Source organism: Erinaceus europaeus, chromosome 12 (assembly GCF_950295315.1).
Source record: "Erinaceus europaeus chromosome 12, mEriEur2.1, whole genome shotgun sequence".
NCBI classification, from domain to species: Eukaryota; Metazoa; Chordata; class Mammalia; order Eulipotyphla; family Erinaceidae; genus Erinaceus; species Erinaceus europaeus.
Window position 1 is genome coordinate 53,459,461 of NC_080173.1, and position 18,382 is coordinate 53,477,842.

The 18,382-nt window shown below is 45.0% G+C and overlaps 1 protein-coding gene across 1 annotated transcript in view; it reads left to right on the plus strand.

The window, feature by feature from the left end:
• The first annotated feature begins 500 nt into the window (after nt 1-500).
• Nucleotides 501-18,382, plus strand: part of UBE2Z (ubiquitin conjugating enzyme E2 Z) — a 33,373-nt gene continuing 15,491 nt past the window's right edge. The window contains exons 1-4 of the mRNA XM_007529978.3: nt 501-1,245; nt 2,927-2,999; nt 7,918-8,105; nt 11,342-11,453. Coding sequence (XP_007530040.1) covers nt 923-1,245; nt 2,927-2,999; nt 7,918-8,105; nt 11,342-11,453 — 696 coding nt within the window. The 5' untranslated portion in view covers nt 501-922. The remainder of the gene's footprint in view (nt 1,246-2,926; nt 3,000-7,917; nt 8,106-11,341; nt 11,454-18,382) is intronic.

Here is an 18,382-nt window from a genome sequence, read left to right on the forward strand (position 1 = left end):
TATTAATGAGAAAGATAGGAGTAAAGAGAGAAAGAACCAGACATCACTCTGGTACATGTGCTGTCATGGAATGAACTTGGGACCCCATGCTTGAGAGTCCGATGCTTTATCCATTCTCTCTCTCTCCCCTTCTGTTTTTTAGTCCATAGTGCTTTTTACCTCATCTCACATAGCTCAGCAAACTCCTGAGGAATTCTAGGATTTAAATTCACGGCGGCGGGGTGAAGGGGAGAGCGGCGTGGCGACTGGAGTCAGGAAATTGATTTTCCTTCCCTTTCCCAAACGTCTAAGTCGGCTTCATTATCCCTATGGCAACGCCTAGCAACAGTGCTTTCGTGTACATCAAGTGAAGTCTGGAAATGAGGAAGCTAGTCTTTCGCGGGTTCTGATTTCTTTCCGCCTCTGGGTCGTACTGCAGCTACCAGGCAGTCGCAGCCCGCTGTCGCCGGGAGGGTTAAGGGAGGATGGGTAACTCAGCACCTTCAGGGCAAGCACCCCCACGCCTCCCCAATCCTGCCCGACGGACACGTCTCGGGGCGCTTTCCTTAACGAGGGTGTACGCCCTCCCACTTCCAACACTTTAAAATAATATGTTCCGCGAAACCGAGAAGCTCTCAGCTGCACCTCGGCGTCCTGACACACCTCAGAACCTGCCCCAGCAAAGCGCCGTTCCAACGCAGGCCCAGAACCCTAGCGGAGCCGGCCAGTTCCTACCCCCTCCTTGGAGGACCGTGGGTGACGCTCTTGCAGAGCACCTCTCGCTGGTCGGGGCGGAGGGTGGGTGGAGCCAGTGCCGCCCGGGCTGTGCAAGCGGAGGGTGCGTACACTCTGGCCCGGCTCTCGGTGGTGCCGGAGCGGGAGGGAGTAGCGGCCGCTCTGGTCGGCGGACGTGCTGCCGAGCAGTCCCGGAAGCGAAGCAGCGATGGCGGAGAGTCCGACTGAAGAGGCGGCGACGGCGACGGCGGGCCCGGGAGCGACGGGCCCAGGGGCGAGCGGCGTCGCAAGCGTTGTCGGCGTCAGCAGCAGCGGCGGCGGGTTCGGGCCGCCTTTCCTGCCCGACGTGTGGGCGGCGGCGGCGGCAGCGGGTGGGGCCGGGGGCCCGGGGAGCGGCCTGGCTCCACTGCCCGGGCTCCCGCCCACGGCCGCTGCCCACGGGGCCGCACTGCTTAGCCACTGGGACCCCACACTCAGCTCCGACTGGGACGGCGAGCGAACCGCGCCGCAGTGTCTCCTCCGGATCAAGCGGTGAGCCGGGGCTTCTCCTCCCCCAGCCCCGAGTCCTGCTCGGGGGCCCGACCTTCCCCGCCCCCCCTCCCCGACACCCCGCCGCCGCCTCCGCGCTTTGCCCCGGGCGGCCGGGCTCCGCGGCCACCTCTCGGCCAGCTCAGAATTGCCCCGGGCGCCGAGTCCCATCGCACCCCCTCCCCCGCCCCAGCTGCACACGCTCCAGACCCTCCTGGCGGCCCAGGTCGAACCCCGCCCCTCGGCAGCCTCCCGGGGGCCCCGCTGCGCTCCGGACACCCTCCCCCACGCCGCCCGCCCGAAACCCGACCCTTTGGCGCTTCAGCGACACCCCCTCCCGCCTTTCGCGCCGCCCCTCTGCCCCCAGTCCCACCCAGTCGGGCGAACACGGCCCCGAGGCCCCACCCAGCGCCCCCCACCCCCACCCACGCCCCGGCGTCTTCTTGGGAGCCCAGCCTCGCACCCGAGGTCAGCCGTTCAATGCCAGGTGTCTTCAGGCCCCCTCCACAAATCTAGATCGCTTCCCTGAAGACCCGAAATCTTGCCTTGAACCACTTTTCCAGCACCCCAACGCTGACCACCTGTTTTAGCAACTCAGGACTCCCCCTCATTCTCACTCCAGTTTGTAATATCCCACTCGAGACTTTCTTTCCTGAAACCCCCCTCCCCCGCCCTGGATCACACGTTTTACATTTCTGAAGCAAATATATCCAATTCAAATCTAGGAACAAAGGCCTAAGTTCTTTCTGTGCTTGTTTCTCCGGGTGACTGATCAAAGATACTTAGCATAGTACCTATTGCATAGACAGAGGGTAATAGTTTTTAATTAGTTAATCCTAAAACTTGTCTTGTTGACCAGGAGAGGAGAGGGAAGGAGAGAGACCCCTACATATTCTCACTCCCCAGGTTCCAAATTCCTTCAGAGATTTCTCTACCTATCCTTCAAGGTTGTAATGAAAATTGGAACAGCGGATTGTGTGTAAAGTATCTGGCCGGGTGCCTCACACAGGCACCAGCCCTGTCAGCCTTGCCATCACTAACGTAAACTACTCAGTAGCTTTTCTACTTTTTTCCAACCTTTTCAGATACGACCTATAAGTCTTTGAGCTAATTAGCAATTTCAGGGATTCCTCTTGCTAAACTGTAGAGAGCTCTACCCTGTTAATCTCCTGGGCAGGAAGACAGTATTGCTCCCTGCTAGTTCATTTGCTTCATGTTAATCCCCTTCCAACAATAGTCTGTTGTGTGATTTATGAAATTAATTTTTTAGTGGGGTTGAATTATGCCTTCCTAGTTACTAAAAAGAATCTTTATTTAGCAGCATTCATACATAGTACCTGGGAATCTCGGAGGTGGGGAGTGAATGAATTGCCATGTGGGAGGAAATGAGAGTAAATGGGGTATGACTTTGCCAGAGTGACATCTTACGCCATTAGGATCTCTGATTTCTCTCCCCCTTTCTCCGACCCCCCACCTCAAACAATGCCCTTTTAATAATCATTTGCTTTTGGTCCATCTGACAAGTACTCAGCTGAGATTTTCAGCCAAAGAGACAGTACAAACATTTGTGATTGGTACCAAGCACCACTTTCTCGAACCCTCACTCATTGAGATAACTGTCCTGCTCAAGGCATTCCCCTTTTTTCTCTTCCTCATTCCCCCACCTCCTCTTGGTGTTATACAGGGATATCATGTCCATTTATAAGGAGCCTCCTCCAGGAATGTTCGTTGTACCTGATACTGTTGACATGACTAAGGTATGTAACTTGGTGGGGTTGGTGGGTATTGGGGAATTGGGTTCATAAAATTGAAAGAACCTAAAAGGGATTGCTTATCTGTGCTGTAGAGTTTTGTCTATATATCTCTTACATAGATGAATAAACCAAGATCACAAGAGTGTAAGTGGCTTGCCCAAGGTCACAAAGTAAGATGGAGCAGAACAGTGAACAGGTGTCTATGCAAGTACCAGTAGTCCTGGTTGTCCTGGAAGATAGGGGATGGGGTATATTTGAATAGTGTTGGGGGGGGGTCTTTTTTTTTTAAAGACTTTATTTATTTATGAAGAATGATAGGAGGAAAGAGAGAACACCAAACATCACTCTGGTACATGTGTTGTTGGGGATTGAATTCAGGACCTCATGCTTGAGAGTCCAATGCTTTTATCTACTGCATCACCTCCTGGACCACGTGTTACAGGGTCTTCAGGTACCTGTTTTTACTTTTTTTTTTTTTTTTTGCCATGTTTTTTGCCTCCAGGGTTATCGCTGGGGCTTGGTGTCTGTACTATGAATCCACTGCTTCTGGAGACTATTTCCCCCTCACTTTTAAAAAAAATATTTATTCTCTTTTGTTGCCATTGTTGTTTTATTGTTGTAGTTATTATTGATGCTGTCATTGTTGGATAGGACAGAGAGAAATGGAGAGGGGAGGGGGAGAGAAAGACACCTGCAGACCTGCTTCACCACCTGTGAAGCGGCTACCTTGCAGGTGGGGAGCTAGGGGCTTGAACCGGGATCCTTACGTCCTTGCGCTGCCACCTGTGCTTAACCCGCTGCGCTACCACTCGACTCCGACTCCCTATTTTCCACCCTTTGTTGCCCTTGTTTATACTGGTTGCTTTTGAATATTCCCTGCACTCCAAAAGCATTTCTGATCATCTGTACACAGTGAAAAGATTAGTCTTGGGGTGGCGGTAGCTAGCATAATGGCTATGCAGAGAGATTCTCGTGCTCCAGGGTCCCAGGTTCTTGAGGCTCCAGGGTCCCAGGTTCAGTCCCCTGCACCACCATAAACCAGAGCTGAGCAGTGCTCTGCTGAGAGAGAGAGGGCACGAGCTTAGTTTGTAATGTCACAGTCTTCTTAGTGTAAATACCTTGACCGCTCTGTCATTGTGTACGCTTCTTTCTTTCTTTTCTTTCTTTTTTTTCGTTTATTGGATAGGGACAGCTGGAAATTGAGAAAGAAGGGGGTGATAGGAAGGGAGAGAGACAGACATCTGCAGCCCTGCTTCACCACTCAAAAAGCTTTCCCCTTGCAGGTGGGGACCAGGGGCTTGAACCTGGGTCTTTGTGCACTGTAACATGGCACTCAACCAGGTGCGCCACCACCCGGTCCCTTTTTTTTTTAAAGATTTTTATAATTCACGAAAAAGATAGGAGAGGAAAAAAAAAAAACAGCCAGACATCACTACTCACTTGAGAGTCCATTGTGCCACTTTCTGGACTAAGTGCTCCTCTTTTTTTTTTTTTGCCTCCAGGGTTATCAACTGGGGCTCAGTATAGGCACTACAAATCCCCTGCTTCCGGTGGCCATTTTTTCTTTTTCTTTCTTTCTTTCTTTCTTTCTTTCTTTCTTTCTTTTTTTTTTAATGTATTTATTTATTAGGTAGGTCAGAGAGAAATTGGAGGGGAGGGGGAAAGGGAGAGAGAAAGACACCTGCAGGCCTGCACTTAACCCAGTGCCCCCCTCCCCCCGCCACCCCTCAGTGCTCTACTTGCAAAAGTAAAGATTTCCTAGATCTAGAGTTGTTTAAATGAAAACTCACAATTTCAAATTTCGTAGAGCAAAAGTTCAGATTTTGGTATCTTTTGTTTTGAATAGGTTCCCCCCCCCCCCTTTTTTTTTTTTCTGCTTCCAGGATTTTTGCTGGGGCTCAGTGCTGGCTGGCACTATGAATCCATTGCTCCTGAGGCCTTTTTTTTTTTTTTTTTTTTGGATGGAACAGAAAAATTGAGGGAGGGAAAATGGTAGACACCTGCAGACCTGCTTTACCGCTTGTGAAGCAACCTCCCTTACACCGGTCCTTGTGCTTATACTATGTGCACTTAACCTGGTGCGCCACCACTTGGCCCCAAGTTTCCCTTTAAATTGATTATCTCTTTGTGTGGTTGGAAATGTTTTTCCTGGAACGTCTTGCTCTCAGTCAAGTATCAGTGTTTTAATATGCTAATCCTTGGGGTCCCAAAATTGATGCCATGTTGATACTACTTGAGTTTTCTGTTCCTGGTGGTTGAGGACTAAGATAATCTAAACTGTCACCAGGGTGAGGAAGGGGATATTGAGTGATTGCAAGTCCTTTTTCTTTTTACTGTTCCAATTCTGAGCACTTAAATGTCTTTGTAGTAGAAGAAAAAATATTACTGAGTCAGTTCACTATTTTCCCTTTCTGGAAGGGAAATCTTGTGTAATGATTATGGCTGCAGGAAGAGAGTTTAATTTTTTTTTCCCTTTAAGATTGTATTTATTTATTTATTAGAAAGATAGAAAAGAGAAAATCAGATATCACTGTGGTACATGTGCTGCTGGGGGTTGAACTCAGGACTTCATACTTGAGAGTCCAATGCACTGTGCTACTTCCTGGTTCACCAAACTTTATTTGAGGTGCTGCTTATGACTTTTTTTTTTTTTTAATTTCTTTATTGGGAGATTAATGGTTTACAGTTGACAAATAGTTTATATATGCATAACATTTTCCAGTTTTCCACATAACAATTCAACCCCTAGTTCCTCCTCTGCTCTCATGTTCCAGGTCCTGAGCTTTCTTTCCCACCTCAGAGTCTTACTTTGGTGCAGTGCACCAACTCCAATCCAAGTTCTGCTTTGTGTTTTCCCTTCTGTTCTTGTTTTCCAACTTCTGCCTATGAGCAAGATCATTCCATATTCATCCATCCAGGATGAGGTAAAGAAGGTGAATGCACCGTTTTTAATAGCTGTGTAGTATTCCATTGTGTGTGTGTGTATCTGTGTGTGTGTGTGTCACAACTTGCTTGGCCACTCATCTGTTGTTGGACACCTGGTTTGCTTCCAGGTTTTAGCTATTACAGATTGTGCTGCTGTGAACATAGGTATACACACATCTTTTTGGATGGGTGTGTTGGGTTCCTTAGGATATATCCCCAAGAGAGGAATTTCAGGGTCATAGGGTTGGTGGGTCCACTTCTAGCTTTCTGAGAGTTCTCCAGACTGCTCTCCATGGGAATTGGACCAAATGACATTGCCACCAGCAATGCAAGAGGGTTCTTTTATCCCCACAACCCTCTCTAGCATTTATTTTTACTATCTTTTCTGATGTATGACATTCTCATAGGAATTAAGTGGTATCTCATTGTTGTCTTTATTTGCATTTCTCTGATAATCAGTAACTTGGAGCATTTTTTCATGTCTGTTGGTCTATTGGATCTCTTTGGTGAATATTCTGTTCATATTCTCTCATTTTTGGATGGGGTCATATGTTTTCTTATTGCTGAGGATGATTACTTTTTGTTATTAACCTACAGCGTTGGGGAAATTTCTGGGGATGATCTTACAGCTTCTAGTGGTCCTCTGAATCCTTCCCCCCCCCTTTTTTTTTTTTTTATCTTACACAGCTGGATACTGGAAGAGCCACACCCTGTACAGTAGGTTTACTCCTCTGGTGGGAGCAGACACGCCAGCTCTCCATTACAACTCTCAGCCCTACACTGTGATTTGCACTAATGCTGTGGCCTATAGCCCTTTTCCTCTTTTCCATTCATTTTACTTCCCCATTATACAACATTAATGGTAGGTTGAGTAGCATCTCATGCCCTTTAACATAAGCAAATTCAGAGATAACACACTTTTTTTTTTAAGGGGGGGGCTTGGGCGGTAGTGCAGCAGGTTAAGCGCAGGTGGCGGCGCCAAGTGCAAGGACAGGGGAAGGATCCCAGTTTGAGCCCCCGGCTCTCCACCTGCAGGGAAGTCACTTTGTCTTTCTCTCCCCTTTCTATCTTCTCCTCCTCTCTCTATTTCTCTCTGTCCTATCCAACAAAGATGACATAAATAGCAACTACAACAATAAAACAAGGGCAACAAAAGGAAATAAATATTTTTTTTTTAATGTTGTCTTCTGGGGTGGGGAAGATAACATAATGGTTTTGCAGAGACTCTCATGCCAGAGGCTTTGAAGTTCTAGGTTCAATACCCCCCACCACCACCACCACCATAAACCAGAGCTGAGCAGTGCTCTGGTTTAAAAAATAAATATGCTAGGATAATTTTTTATAGACACATTTTGTATTTTGCCTATTGTGTTCTATCTATTTATTACATATAATACTGATCAGGGAAGTGCAAACCAAAAAAACTTCGCTTTAAAGGAAAACTCAAGGGTGATCTTAACTAGATTCAATTTTCACTTTGGTTGGGCTGGGGAGATAGCATAATGGTTATGCAAAAAGACTCATGCTTGAAGCACTAAATTTCTCAGGTTCAATCTCCAGCACCAGCATAAGCCAGAGTTGAGCAGTGCTCTGGTTTAAAAAAAAAAAAAAAAATTCACTTTGGGTTCTAATTTTAAAACGTAACGAGTAAGATACCACTCCACTATAGTGGGATTTCTTTAAATTCTGAGTGTATTAGTATGAGTATAGGCTGTTCATTATGCATAATGAGGATATGGAATATGGTTGCTTAATGAAGGTCCTGCTTCTGGTGTGGGTAGCAAATAGAAAATAGGTGGGTGGGGCTGGGGAGAAAGCTCCAGTCTCCCAGGTTCAATCCCCAGCACCACCATAAGCCAGAGCAGAGCAGTGCTCTGTTCTTTCTTTCCCTCAATCTCTCTCTCTCGTTGAAATAATAAAATCAATATTAAAGAAAATAAGAGGGGTTGGGATGGGAAATCACTTCACAATTTTGAGCTGGGGTTTTATTTTGCAGATTCATGCATTGATCACCGGCCCATTTGACACTCCTTATGAAGGAGGTTTCTTCCTGTTCGTGTTTCGGTGTCCACCCGACTATCCCATCCACCCACCTCGGGTCAAACTGATGACAACGGGCAATAACACAGTGAGGTTTAATCCCAACTTCTACCGCAATGGGAAAGTCTGCTTGAGTATTCTAGGGTAAGAGGAGACTTCTAAGTGGTCATGTTGCTGTTAGCAAGTAATTACCGTAGGCCAGCCTTTATCAACCAGGGCTCTTCATCTGGCACACAGAAAATGATTGGAATGACTTTTCCTCACTTCTCCCCAGGATGGTGCATGACAAGTATTCTACATGTAAAAGAAAAATTAATTTGTTAAATTTATATCCAATGGAAGTCTTAGGGAAGTGGTCCTCTAGGAGCAACAGCTGCATCTGGGAGCTTCTAGCCATCTAGATTTTGAGCCCCCAGTTGAGAGACTTAACTGTCTCAAATTCTAGAGATGGATCTCAGCAATTGCTTTTATATTTTTGCTCATGGTGCTGGAGAACCACTCCTTTAGGGCATGGAGGTTTAATTGTCTCCTCAATCGGTTGAGAAAGGCTACAGGTCTCTGACACTCAAGATTGTGGGTGTCTTATTTCTGAGTCAATTGAGTGCTTTGGTGGTGGTGGTGGTGATGATATTTTCACAACTGAATGAAAAAAATGTCTAAGGTTGGAAATCACATCAGATATGAAACAAATACTAAGTATGTTTTGTTTCTGGAAGTTTGGGTTCATGTAGTTCTCATCTATTCCCTTTTAGTTCCCTTCACAGTTTAAAATTTCAGAGTGGAAATTCCTTACAGTGTATTCTGGATCAGTCTTTTAGTGTAGCCTCAATTTCCCGGTGGTAGAGAACAATTACAGATTGAAGTTGAGAAAGTTGTCCAAGTTGGTGAAATTGTTTTCCCTTGTCCAAAACATTTCCGGGTTTTGGAGGATGGGAGAGTAACTAAAGCTGGATAGGTGGGTTTTTTTTTTTTTAATTGTAGTTATTGATGTCGTTGTTGTTGGATAGGACAGAGAAATTGAGAGAGATAGGGAAGACTGGGAGAGAGAGACACCTGCAGACATGCTTCACCACATGTGAAGCGACTCCCCTTCAGACTGGGAGCCGGAGACTCAAACCGGTATCCTTAAGCCGTTCCTTGCACTTCACGTCACCTGTGTTTAACCCGCTGTGCTACCGCCCGACTCCCTGGGTGATTTTTTTTTTTTTAAGGGGGAAAAAAATCTTCTAAATCCAGGAATATGCTCTGTGGTTGTAGCGGTAAGGAATTATTTTTATTTATTTTTTGCCTCCAGGATTACTGTTGGCTCAGTGCCTGCACCATGAATCCACTGCTCCTGGAGGCTATTTTTTCCCCTTTTGCCCTTGTTGTTGTTGTTTTTTATTTATTTTCCCTTTTGTTGCTCTTGTTTTTATTGTTATTGATGTCATTGTTGGATAGGACAGAGAGAAATGGAGAGAGATGGGGAAGACAGGGGGAGAGAAAGAGACCTGCAGACCTGCTTCACCATCTGTGAAGTGACTCCCCTGCAGGTGGGGAGCTGGGGGCTTGAACCGGGATCCATATACCGGTCCTTGTGCTTTGCATCACCTGTGCTTAACCGCTGCGCTACTGCCCTCCCCACCCTTGTTGTTTTATAGTTGTCGCGGTTGTTATTGTTGTTATTGATGTTGTTGTTGGATAGGGCAGAGAGAAATTGAGAGAGATGGGGAAGACAGAGAGGAGAGATCGACAGACACCTGCAGACCTGCTTTACCCCTCGTGAAATGACCCCCATGCAGGTGGGGAGCCGGTGCCTCGAACCAGGATCCTTATTCCAGTCCTTGCGCTTTGTACCACATGCGCTTAACTTGCTGCACTACCGCCTGACCCCCAGCAAGGAATTAATTTAAAGGAGGTCATTTTAAAACAATTTCTGCTCTTGGTCTGGGAGGTGGCACAGTGGATAAAGCACTGGACTCTCCAGCATGAGGTCCTGAGTTCAATCCCCGGCAGCACATAAACCAGAGTGATGTCTGCAGCACATAAACCAGAGTGATGTCTGCTTCTTTCTCTCTCTCTTCCTACCCCTCTCATTGATAGATAAATGAATAAAATACTTTAAAAAATAAAAATAAAACAATTTATTCTCCTTAAAAATACATAGTTGTCTGTGCTGCTAAGACAGTGATGTGCATAACCTATGGTGTTAAAGAAATTTAGTTGTTTCATGTGAACATCAGGTTGTAAAAGCAGGGGAAAGAAGATATAGTATGGGAGAAGTGGCAGAAGTATAATGGATAGAAGCTACCTGTATTGAAAACTTTGTCATGAAGAATCCGAGTAAAAAAATTCTACTTGTTCTTAACTGACTGTATTAGCTTCTTTAACTTCATTCCTCTCCTTCCAACCTAGGAGGGCGGGGGAGCTGTTGGACTGACATACAGAAGAAAATTCACTGAACATTTATGTTTTAGAGTATAAGGTCTAGACTTCCTGGCAGAACAAAACAGAGAAGAAAGTAGCTTAAGAAACAACTGCAAGCACACTTTATGAAGTTACAGCACTTAGGCTTTTCTCAAGTCTGGCATGGAAAGGGAAGTGGCCGATTCACTTAAACAGGCCAATCCCAGCTCAGTTTGTGTTGTTGCCTGCTCAGGGGCTAAATCTTTGACTAATTTGAGCTAGGAACAAATGTCATTACTGTCCAACCTGCCTCCTACACCCTAAAAAGGGTAGATTAATGAGAGAAAGGAACAGTTTTTGATATCTCTTAATTTGAGATGTTGTCATATATGATTTTCCGATCTTCCACAATCCAGAAGTGTCCCTTATTCCCTTTTGTCCTTTGGCAGAGTTCTGTAGTCTTCAGAGAATTTTGCAGTCCTTGGGACCTTATGGAACTGGATCCCTGATCACCAACCCTACCACATGGCCTCTAACCATATGGTCTAAGTTCCCTTTCTGCCTCTGCTCAACTTCTCTCTTCACTAACTTCATCACCGCCCATAAATAAGTAAGCACTTTGAAGACCCGCAGAGGTTAGCATTTAGAAGACCTGAGAACTGTTCTCTCTTCACCACCCCCCAACCTTAGTACTTTCATTTTGATGTTGAGGACCTTCCCTGGCTACTGTTTCTTCCCTAGCCCAAATAAATAAATCCCTTTAAAGTTATCTTGCTTGTTTTATGCTCTTTTGTCCCACTTGATAAGAGGATTAGACAGTTGACTGATTTTTGATAAATGAGGCTGAGCTAGAGGCTGGGAAATTCCAGAGTATTAGTAGTGAAAGAGAAATGTCGAGTCACGACGGTGCTGCCAGGCCCCACAGTACTTGTGGTCTGGTCTTGCCTTTACCATCACTCTCTGTTTCATTCTTTTCCCTTTTTGTTGTTTTGCAGTACCTGGACTGGCCCTGCCTGGAGCCCAGCGCAGAGCATCTCTTCTGTGCTCATCTCTATCCAGTCCCTGATGACTGAGAACCCCTATCACAATGAGCCTGGTTTTGAGCAGGTAAGGCCAAGGAGGCCCAGCTCCAGGGGTGTGGAATATTGGGTTGTAAAGAACTTGAGATATCTAGATTCTTTTTGTTTGTTGTTTTTCTTTTTTAAAATTTTATTATCTTTATTTACTGGATAGAGACAGCCAAAAATGAGAGGGAGGGATAAAGAGGAAGAGAGACAGAGAGACACCTGCAGCACTGCTTCACCACTTGTGAACCTTTCCCCCTGTAGGTGGGGACCGGGGACTCGAACCAGGATCCTTGTGCATTGTAACATGTGCGCTCAATCAGGTGTGCCACCACCCGGCCCCCTGTTTGTTGTTTTTTAACTTGGCTTATTACAGAAAGAAAAAAAGACTTAACATTTTTACTCCTAAATAATGATTTTTTTTAATTATTATATTTATTCATGAGAAATTATAGAAGAGAGAGAAAGAACCAGATATCACTCTGGTACTTGTGCTGCCGGGGAGTGAACCCAGGACCTCATGCTTGAGAGTGCAGTGCCTTATCTGCTATGCCACCTTCCAGACCACAATAATGATTTTTTTTTTTTTTTTTATGAGAAAGATAGGAGGAGAGAGAAAGAACCAAACATCACTCTGGTACATGTGCTGCCGGGGAGTGAACGAACATAGGACCTCATGCTTGAGAGTTCAGTGCCTTATCTACTACGCCACTTTCCGGACCACAATAATGCTTTTTTTTTTTTTTTTACTTGCAATTTACAGTAATACTGTCAACTTATGATCTGTGTGTAAATGTCAAAAAATACATCTGGGAGTAGGACAGTAGTGCAGCGGGTTACACGCATTTGATGCAAAATGCATGGACTGGCCTAAAGATCCCAGTTCGAGCCCCTGGCTCCCCACCTGCAGGGGTGTCACTTCATAAGCAGTGAAACAGGTCTGCAGGTGTCGTCTGTCTTTCTCTTCCTCTCCTCTCCATTTCTCTCTATCCTATCCAACAACTACAACACCAATAACAATAATAACTACAACAACAATAAAAAACGGGCAACAAAAGGGAAGATTATATATGTGTGTGTGTGTGTGTGTATATATATATATATATATATATATATATATATATATATATCCTTGAATGAATAACTTTACCATAAGGAAGTCAGTGGACTCACTTGGAAATTCATTCTGAGCTAGCTTTGGGGACTGTCGTACATAGGATTCTTCTTTATGTTTCTGTTCTGCAGTATCTATCCCCTTAACATGCTCCCTTGTGATTATTGTCAAGTTAAACATTCTTTTGGAATTATGAGACACTGCTACTAGTGGAACCTAAAGGTGGGCCCATAGCTAGGGCAAGAATGTCTCAGTGCTGCCGAAAAGGTAGATGTGTGAAAGGTAGATAGCATAATGGTTATGCTAACAGACTCTCACACTTGAGCCTCCAAAGTCCCAGGTACAATCCCACCATAAGCCAGAGCTGAACAGTGTGCATGTAAAAAAGAGAAAGAGAGGGAATTGGGCAGTAGCGCAGCGGGTAAAGTAAAGTGCACACAGTGCAAAACGCAAGGACCGGTTAGAATCCCGGTTCACCCACCTGCAGGGGGAAAGCTTCATGAGTGGTGAAGCAGGGCTGCAGGTGTCTCTCTGTCTCTCTCCCTCTCTATCTTCCCCTCCCCTCTTGATTTCTGGCTGTCTCTATCCAATAAATAAATAAAGATAATATAAAAAAAGAAAATATTAAAAAAAAAAAAAGAATCCCGGTTCAAGCCCCCGGCTCCCCACCTGCAGGGAATTCGCTTCACAGGCGGTGAAACAGGTCTGCAGGTGTCTCTCTGTCTCTCTTCCTCTCTATCTCCCCCGTCTCTCTCAATTTCTGTCTCTATCTGATAACAAATAAATAAATAATTTAAAAAGAGAGAGAGAGAAAATGGATGCAGATATGCAAGGGAATGTTATATGCCTGGCAACATCAAGTTTCTGAGTTTCTGGTGCCAGGGATCAAATCCAAGGTCTGGTACATGTGAAGCATCTGCTCTTCAAATGAGTTACATCTATAGCCTAGACAGTGCCTTTTTAATATTAATGTTATTTAATTATTTTAAAGACTTTTTTTTTATTGGGAGTTGGACGGTAGCACAGCAGGTTAAGCATAGGTGGAGCAAAGCGCAAGGACCTGCATAAGGATCCTGGTTCCAGCCCCCAGCTTCCCACCTGCAGGGGAGTCGCTTCACAGGCGGTGAAGCAGGTCTGCAGGTGTCTATCTTTCTCTCCCCCTCTCTGTCTTCCCCTCCTCTCTCCATTTCTCTCTGTCCTACCCAATGACGATGACATCAATAACAGCAATAATAACTACAACAATAAAACAACAAGGGCAACAAAAGGGAATAGATAAATGGGGGAAAAAAAGACTATTTATTTTTAATTTATTTTCCCTCTTGCTGCCCTTGTTTTTTATTATTATTATTTTTTTTATTTAAGGAAGGATAAATTAACAAAACCATAGGGTAGGAGGGGTACAATTTCACACACTTCCCACTACCCAATCTCCATATCCCATCCCTTCCCCCGATAGCTTTCCCATTCTCTATCCCTCTGGGAGCATGGACCCAGGGTCATTGTGGGTTGCAGAAGGTAGAAGGTCTGGCTTCTATAATTGCTTCCCCGCTGAACATGGACGTTGACTGGTCGATCCATACTCCCAGTCTGCCTCTCTCTTTCCCTACTAGGGTGGGTCTCTGGGGAAGCTGAGCTCCAGGACACATTGGTGGGGTGCTGCCCTTGTTTTTATTGTTGTTGTTGATGTCATTGTTACTGGATAGGACAGAGAGGAAGGGAAGACAGAGGAGGAGAGAAATAGACACCTGCTTCACTGCTTGTGTAGCGACTCCCCTGCAGGTGGGGAGCCAGGGGCTTCAACTGGGATCCTTACTCTGGTCCTTGTGCTTTGCACCACGTGAGCTTAACCTGCTCCGCTACCTCCCGACCTCCTATGTTAATTTTTTTCTTAATATTTATTTATTTTTTTGTTGCCCTGGTTGTTTTATTGTTGTTGTTATTATTGATGTCATTGTTTTTGGATAGGACAGAGGGAAATGGAGAGAGGAGGGGAAGAGAAAGACAGACACTTACAGACCTGCTTCACTGCCTGTGAAGCAACTCCCCTGCAGGTGGGGGGGGGGGGTTGTTCAAACCGGGATCTTTACTCCGTTCTTTCCGCTTTGCACCACATGCACTTAACCCGCAGCGCTACCGCCCGTTATTTATTTTTAATCAAAGAGATATTCACGGAGAGAAACACCAGAACACCTCAGTTCTGGCTTTACCGTGGTGTTGGCGATTGAACCTGGGAGTTTAAAGCTTTAGGCATGGAAGTCTTTTGCATAACTATTGTGCTGTTTTCCCAGCTCTACTTTATTTTGTTTTGTCTCCAGGGCTTAATCATTCCAGCTGACTTTTTCACATAGAGAAGGAAAGAAACTATAGCACGGGGAGCTGGGTGGTGGCCCAGCAGGGCAAGGGTCAGTGTAGGGATCCGGGTTCAAACTGCTGGCTCCCCACATGTAGGGGGTTCGCTTCACAGGCGGTGAAGCAGGTCTGTAGGTGTCTTGTCTTTCTCTCCCCTCTCTATCTTCCCCTCCTCTCTCCATTTCTCTCTGTCCTAATCAAACAACAACAACAATAGTAACAATAATGATAAACAAGAAGGGCAACAAAAGGGAAAATAAAAATAAAAAATAAAATAGGAAACACTTGAACTTCAACTTTGATGGCTCGCTGCATTTCCATTCAACAGGTTGCCACATTCTGTTAATTTCTGAAGGATCCTTGAAATTGCCCACTCACCTTCACCCTTACTTCTTCACCCAAATAACACCCTAACTAACTACTGATCCTCTAGATGGTTTCCTTCACACAAAAAAGGAAAAAGAAACTATAGCACTGAAGCTTCAGTTCAATGGGGAATGAGTGTGGCAAAAATAGCACATTACATATAATTTCTCACTTAAGCAGTCCAGGTGGTGGCACAGTGGCTAGAATGTTGAATTTAGCTGGGAAAATAGCATAGAGGTTCGTAAAGAGACACTCATGCCTAAAAGGTCCTCTCACATGGTAGAGTGTGTGCTTTACTGTAAGGATAAGCCATCTCCCAGGCCTATCTTGGAAGGTTTTTCACAGTTGCCCAGGCAAAAAGAAATACTGTGCTGTTTTGCCTGATCCTTTGTTAGATCCAAACAACTCTGTAAATACCTATAGTGATTTCATAGGACGTACACACCTTCGGGCACCCCACAACTTTAAAATCTTGAATAATGATTAGACTCCACCACCTTCGCTTCCTTTCCTTCTATAACATTTTAAATATTTTTAAACGTTTATTCAGTGGTGTGTTATTACAGTGTAACAAGAGTAGGGGAAATAAATTGTACTATGGAGTGCACGATAAAGTGCAAATGTATAGACTACGTATTATGAAACAGTAGTGTAGAGACTGCAGGAATGGGACTGAAACTGAGAAAAGTGATTTGGAATGAGATGCTCAGGCTGAGCTGTGCTGCCATTTCCCGTGGTCAGAGGTCTTGTACATCTCTCCAGTACCACCTCTTCAGAGAGCTACAATTAGACTTTTAAAAAATTTTATTTGTGGTCCGGGAGGTGGCGCAGTGGATAAAGTATTGGGCTCTCAAGCATGAGGTCCTGAGTTCAATCCCCGGCAGCACATGTACCAGAGTGATGTCTGGTTCTTTCTCCTGTCTTCTCATGAATAAATAAATAAAATTTTTTTTTTTTAAAAAAAGAAAAAATTAAAAAAAAATTATTTATGGGTGGGGACAGATATGCAAAGAGACTCATGCCTGAGGCACCAAAGCCCTAGGTTCTGTTCCTCACAATACCATAAGCCAGAGCTGAGCAGTGTTCTCATCAAAAAAAAAAAAAAAAAATTTATTTACTAATGAGAAAGGACAGAAAGAACTAGATATCACTTTGGTATATGTGGTGCTGGAGATTGACCTCAGGACCTCATGCTAGATCATGTCCCGGACCACACTCCAATCATTCTGTAATAAACACAAAACAGATGGGCCACTGAGTGTGTATCAGCTATCTAGTACAGCGTAGCATTTAATTTGAACTGTTGACTTCAGGCTAGTAGTTCTTTTTTTATCTTTATTTTGTCACCCTTGTTGTTTTATTGTAGTTATTATTGTTTGATGTTGCTGGATAAGATAGAAATAGAGGGGGAGAGAAAGACACCGGCAGACCTGCTTCACCTCATGTAAAGCGACTCCCTTGCAGGAGGCTCGAACTGGGATCCTTATGTGGGAACCCTCGTGCGCTTAACCCGCTGCACTACCGCCCGATTCCCAGGCTAGTAGTTCTTATGGTGTTTGACAGGTGCTGAGTTCTGTGGTTTCCTTCATAAGTTTAAAATGTCCTATATCACCACTGTTAAGTTCAGGGACCATGATAGTAGACTGAAGGTATATAGTGTTACCCTGTGTGTCAAAATTTTCACCTAGGACAGTGCTCTGGTTGATTGTGGTTAGTGGTGAGAGGAGCATTGAAGAGCAAATAAAAGTAAAAAGTTAAGGCTGTTTTCATTCATACATCCATGTTAGCTCCCTACACCAGAATTGGAGTTTTTTCTTTTGAAAAATTTCAGTTCTGCTTTTTACGATTTTATTGGTTCGGTCAGTGATAAAGGGGATTTTTTTTTTTTTTTTTTTTTGCCTCCAGGGTTATCGCTGGGACGTGGTGCCTCCACTGCTCCTAGAGGCTATTTTTTCCCTTTTGTTGCCCTTGTTGTTTATTGTTGTTGTTGCTGCTGTCATCATGGTTGGATAGGACAGAGAGAAATTGAGAAGGGGGGGAGACGGGGAAAGAAAGACACTTGCAGACCTTCTTCACCACCTGTGAAGCGACCCCCCTGTAGGTGGGGAGCCGGGGGCTCAAGCCGTGATCCTTAGCTGGTCCTTGGGCTTTGCGCCATATGTGCTTAACCCGCTGCACCACCACCCTGCCCCCCACATTTTTTTTTTGAGTGGGGATAGGATAGGGGATATAAGGCATCAAACTTGGGGGCCCAGGTGGTGGTGCACCTGGTTGAGCACACATGCTGCAGTGCGCAGGACCCAGGTTCGAGCCCCTGGCTCCCACCTGCAGGGGGAAAGCTTCATAAGTGGTGAAGCAGGGCTACAGGTGTCTTCTGTTTGTCTTTCTGTCACCCCCTTCCCTCTCAATTTCTGGCTGTCTCTATCCAAATAAATAAAGATAATTAAAACAAACAAAAAAAGGAATCAACTCTTTTTTTTTTTCTTCTTCCTTTTTTGCCCAGAGCACTGCTTAGCTCTGGCTTATGGTAGTATGGGGAGTTGAATCTGGGACTTTGGAGACTCTGGCATGGGACTCTCTTTGTATAACCATTATGCTACCTAGCCCCACCCTTGACCTGCATCCTTCATCCTGTCCTACCATCTTGATTTATTTTAGAGATAGCAAGAAATTGATAGGGAAAGAGGGGGAGAGACCTACAGCACTACTGAACTGCTCCTGAAGCTTCTCTTCCCTGCAGGTGGGGGCTGAGGGCTTGAAGCCAGGTCCTTGCATACTGTAACGTGTTGAATTAGGTGTGCCACTGCCCAGCCTGATTAAAAAAAAAAAAAAAAATTTAGTTTGGGGCTGGGTGGTGGCGCAACTGGTTGAGCGCATGTACTACAATGTGCAAGGACCTGGGTTTGAATCCCTAGTCCCCACCTGCAGGGGGAAAGCTTTGCAGGCAGTGAAGCAGGGCTGCAGGTGTCTCTGTCCCTCCCCTTCTATCGCCCTCTTGATTTCTGGCTGTCCCTCCCCTTCTCTATCACCCTCTTGATTTCTGGCTGTCTCTATCCAGTAAAGAAAATTTTTTAGGTTTAAAAATAATAAAAAAAAAAAAAACTTAGTCTTTAAAAAATTTTTTTATTATATTCTCTTTT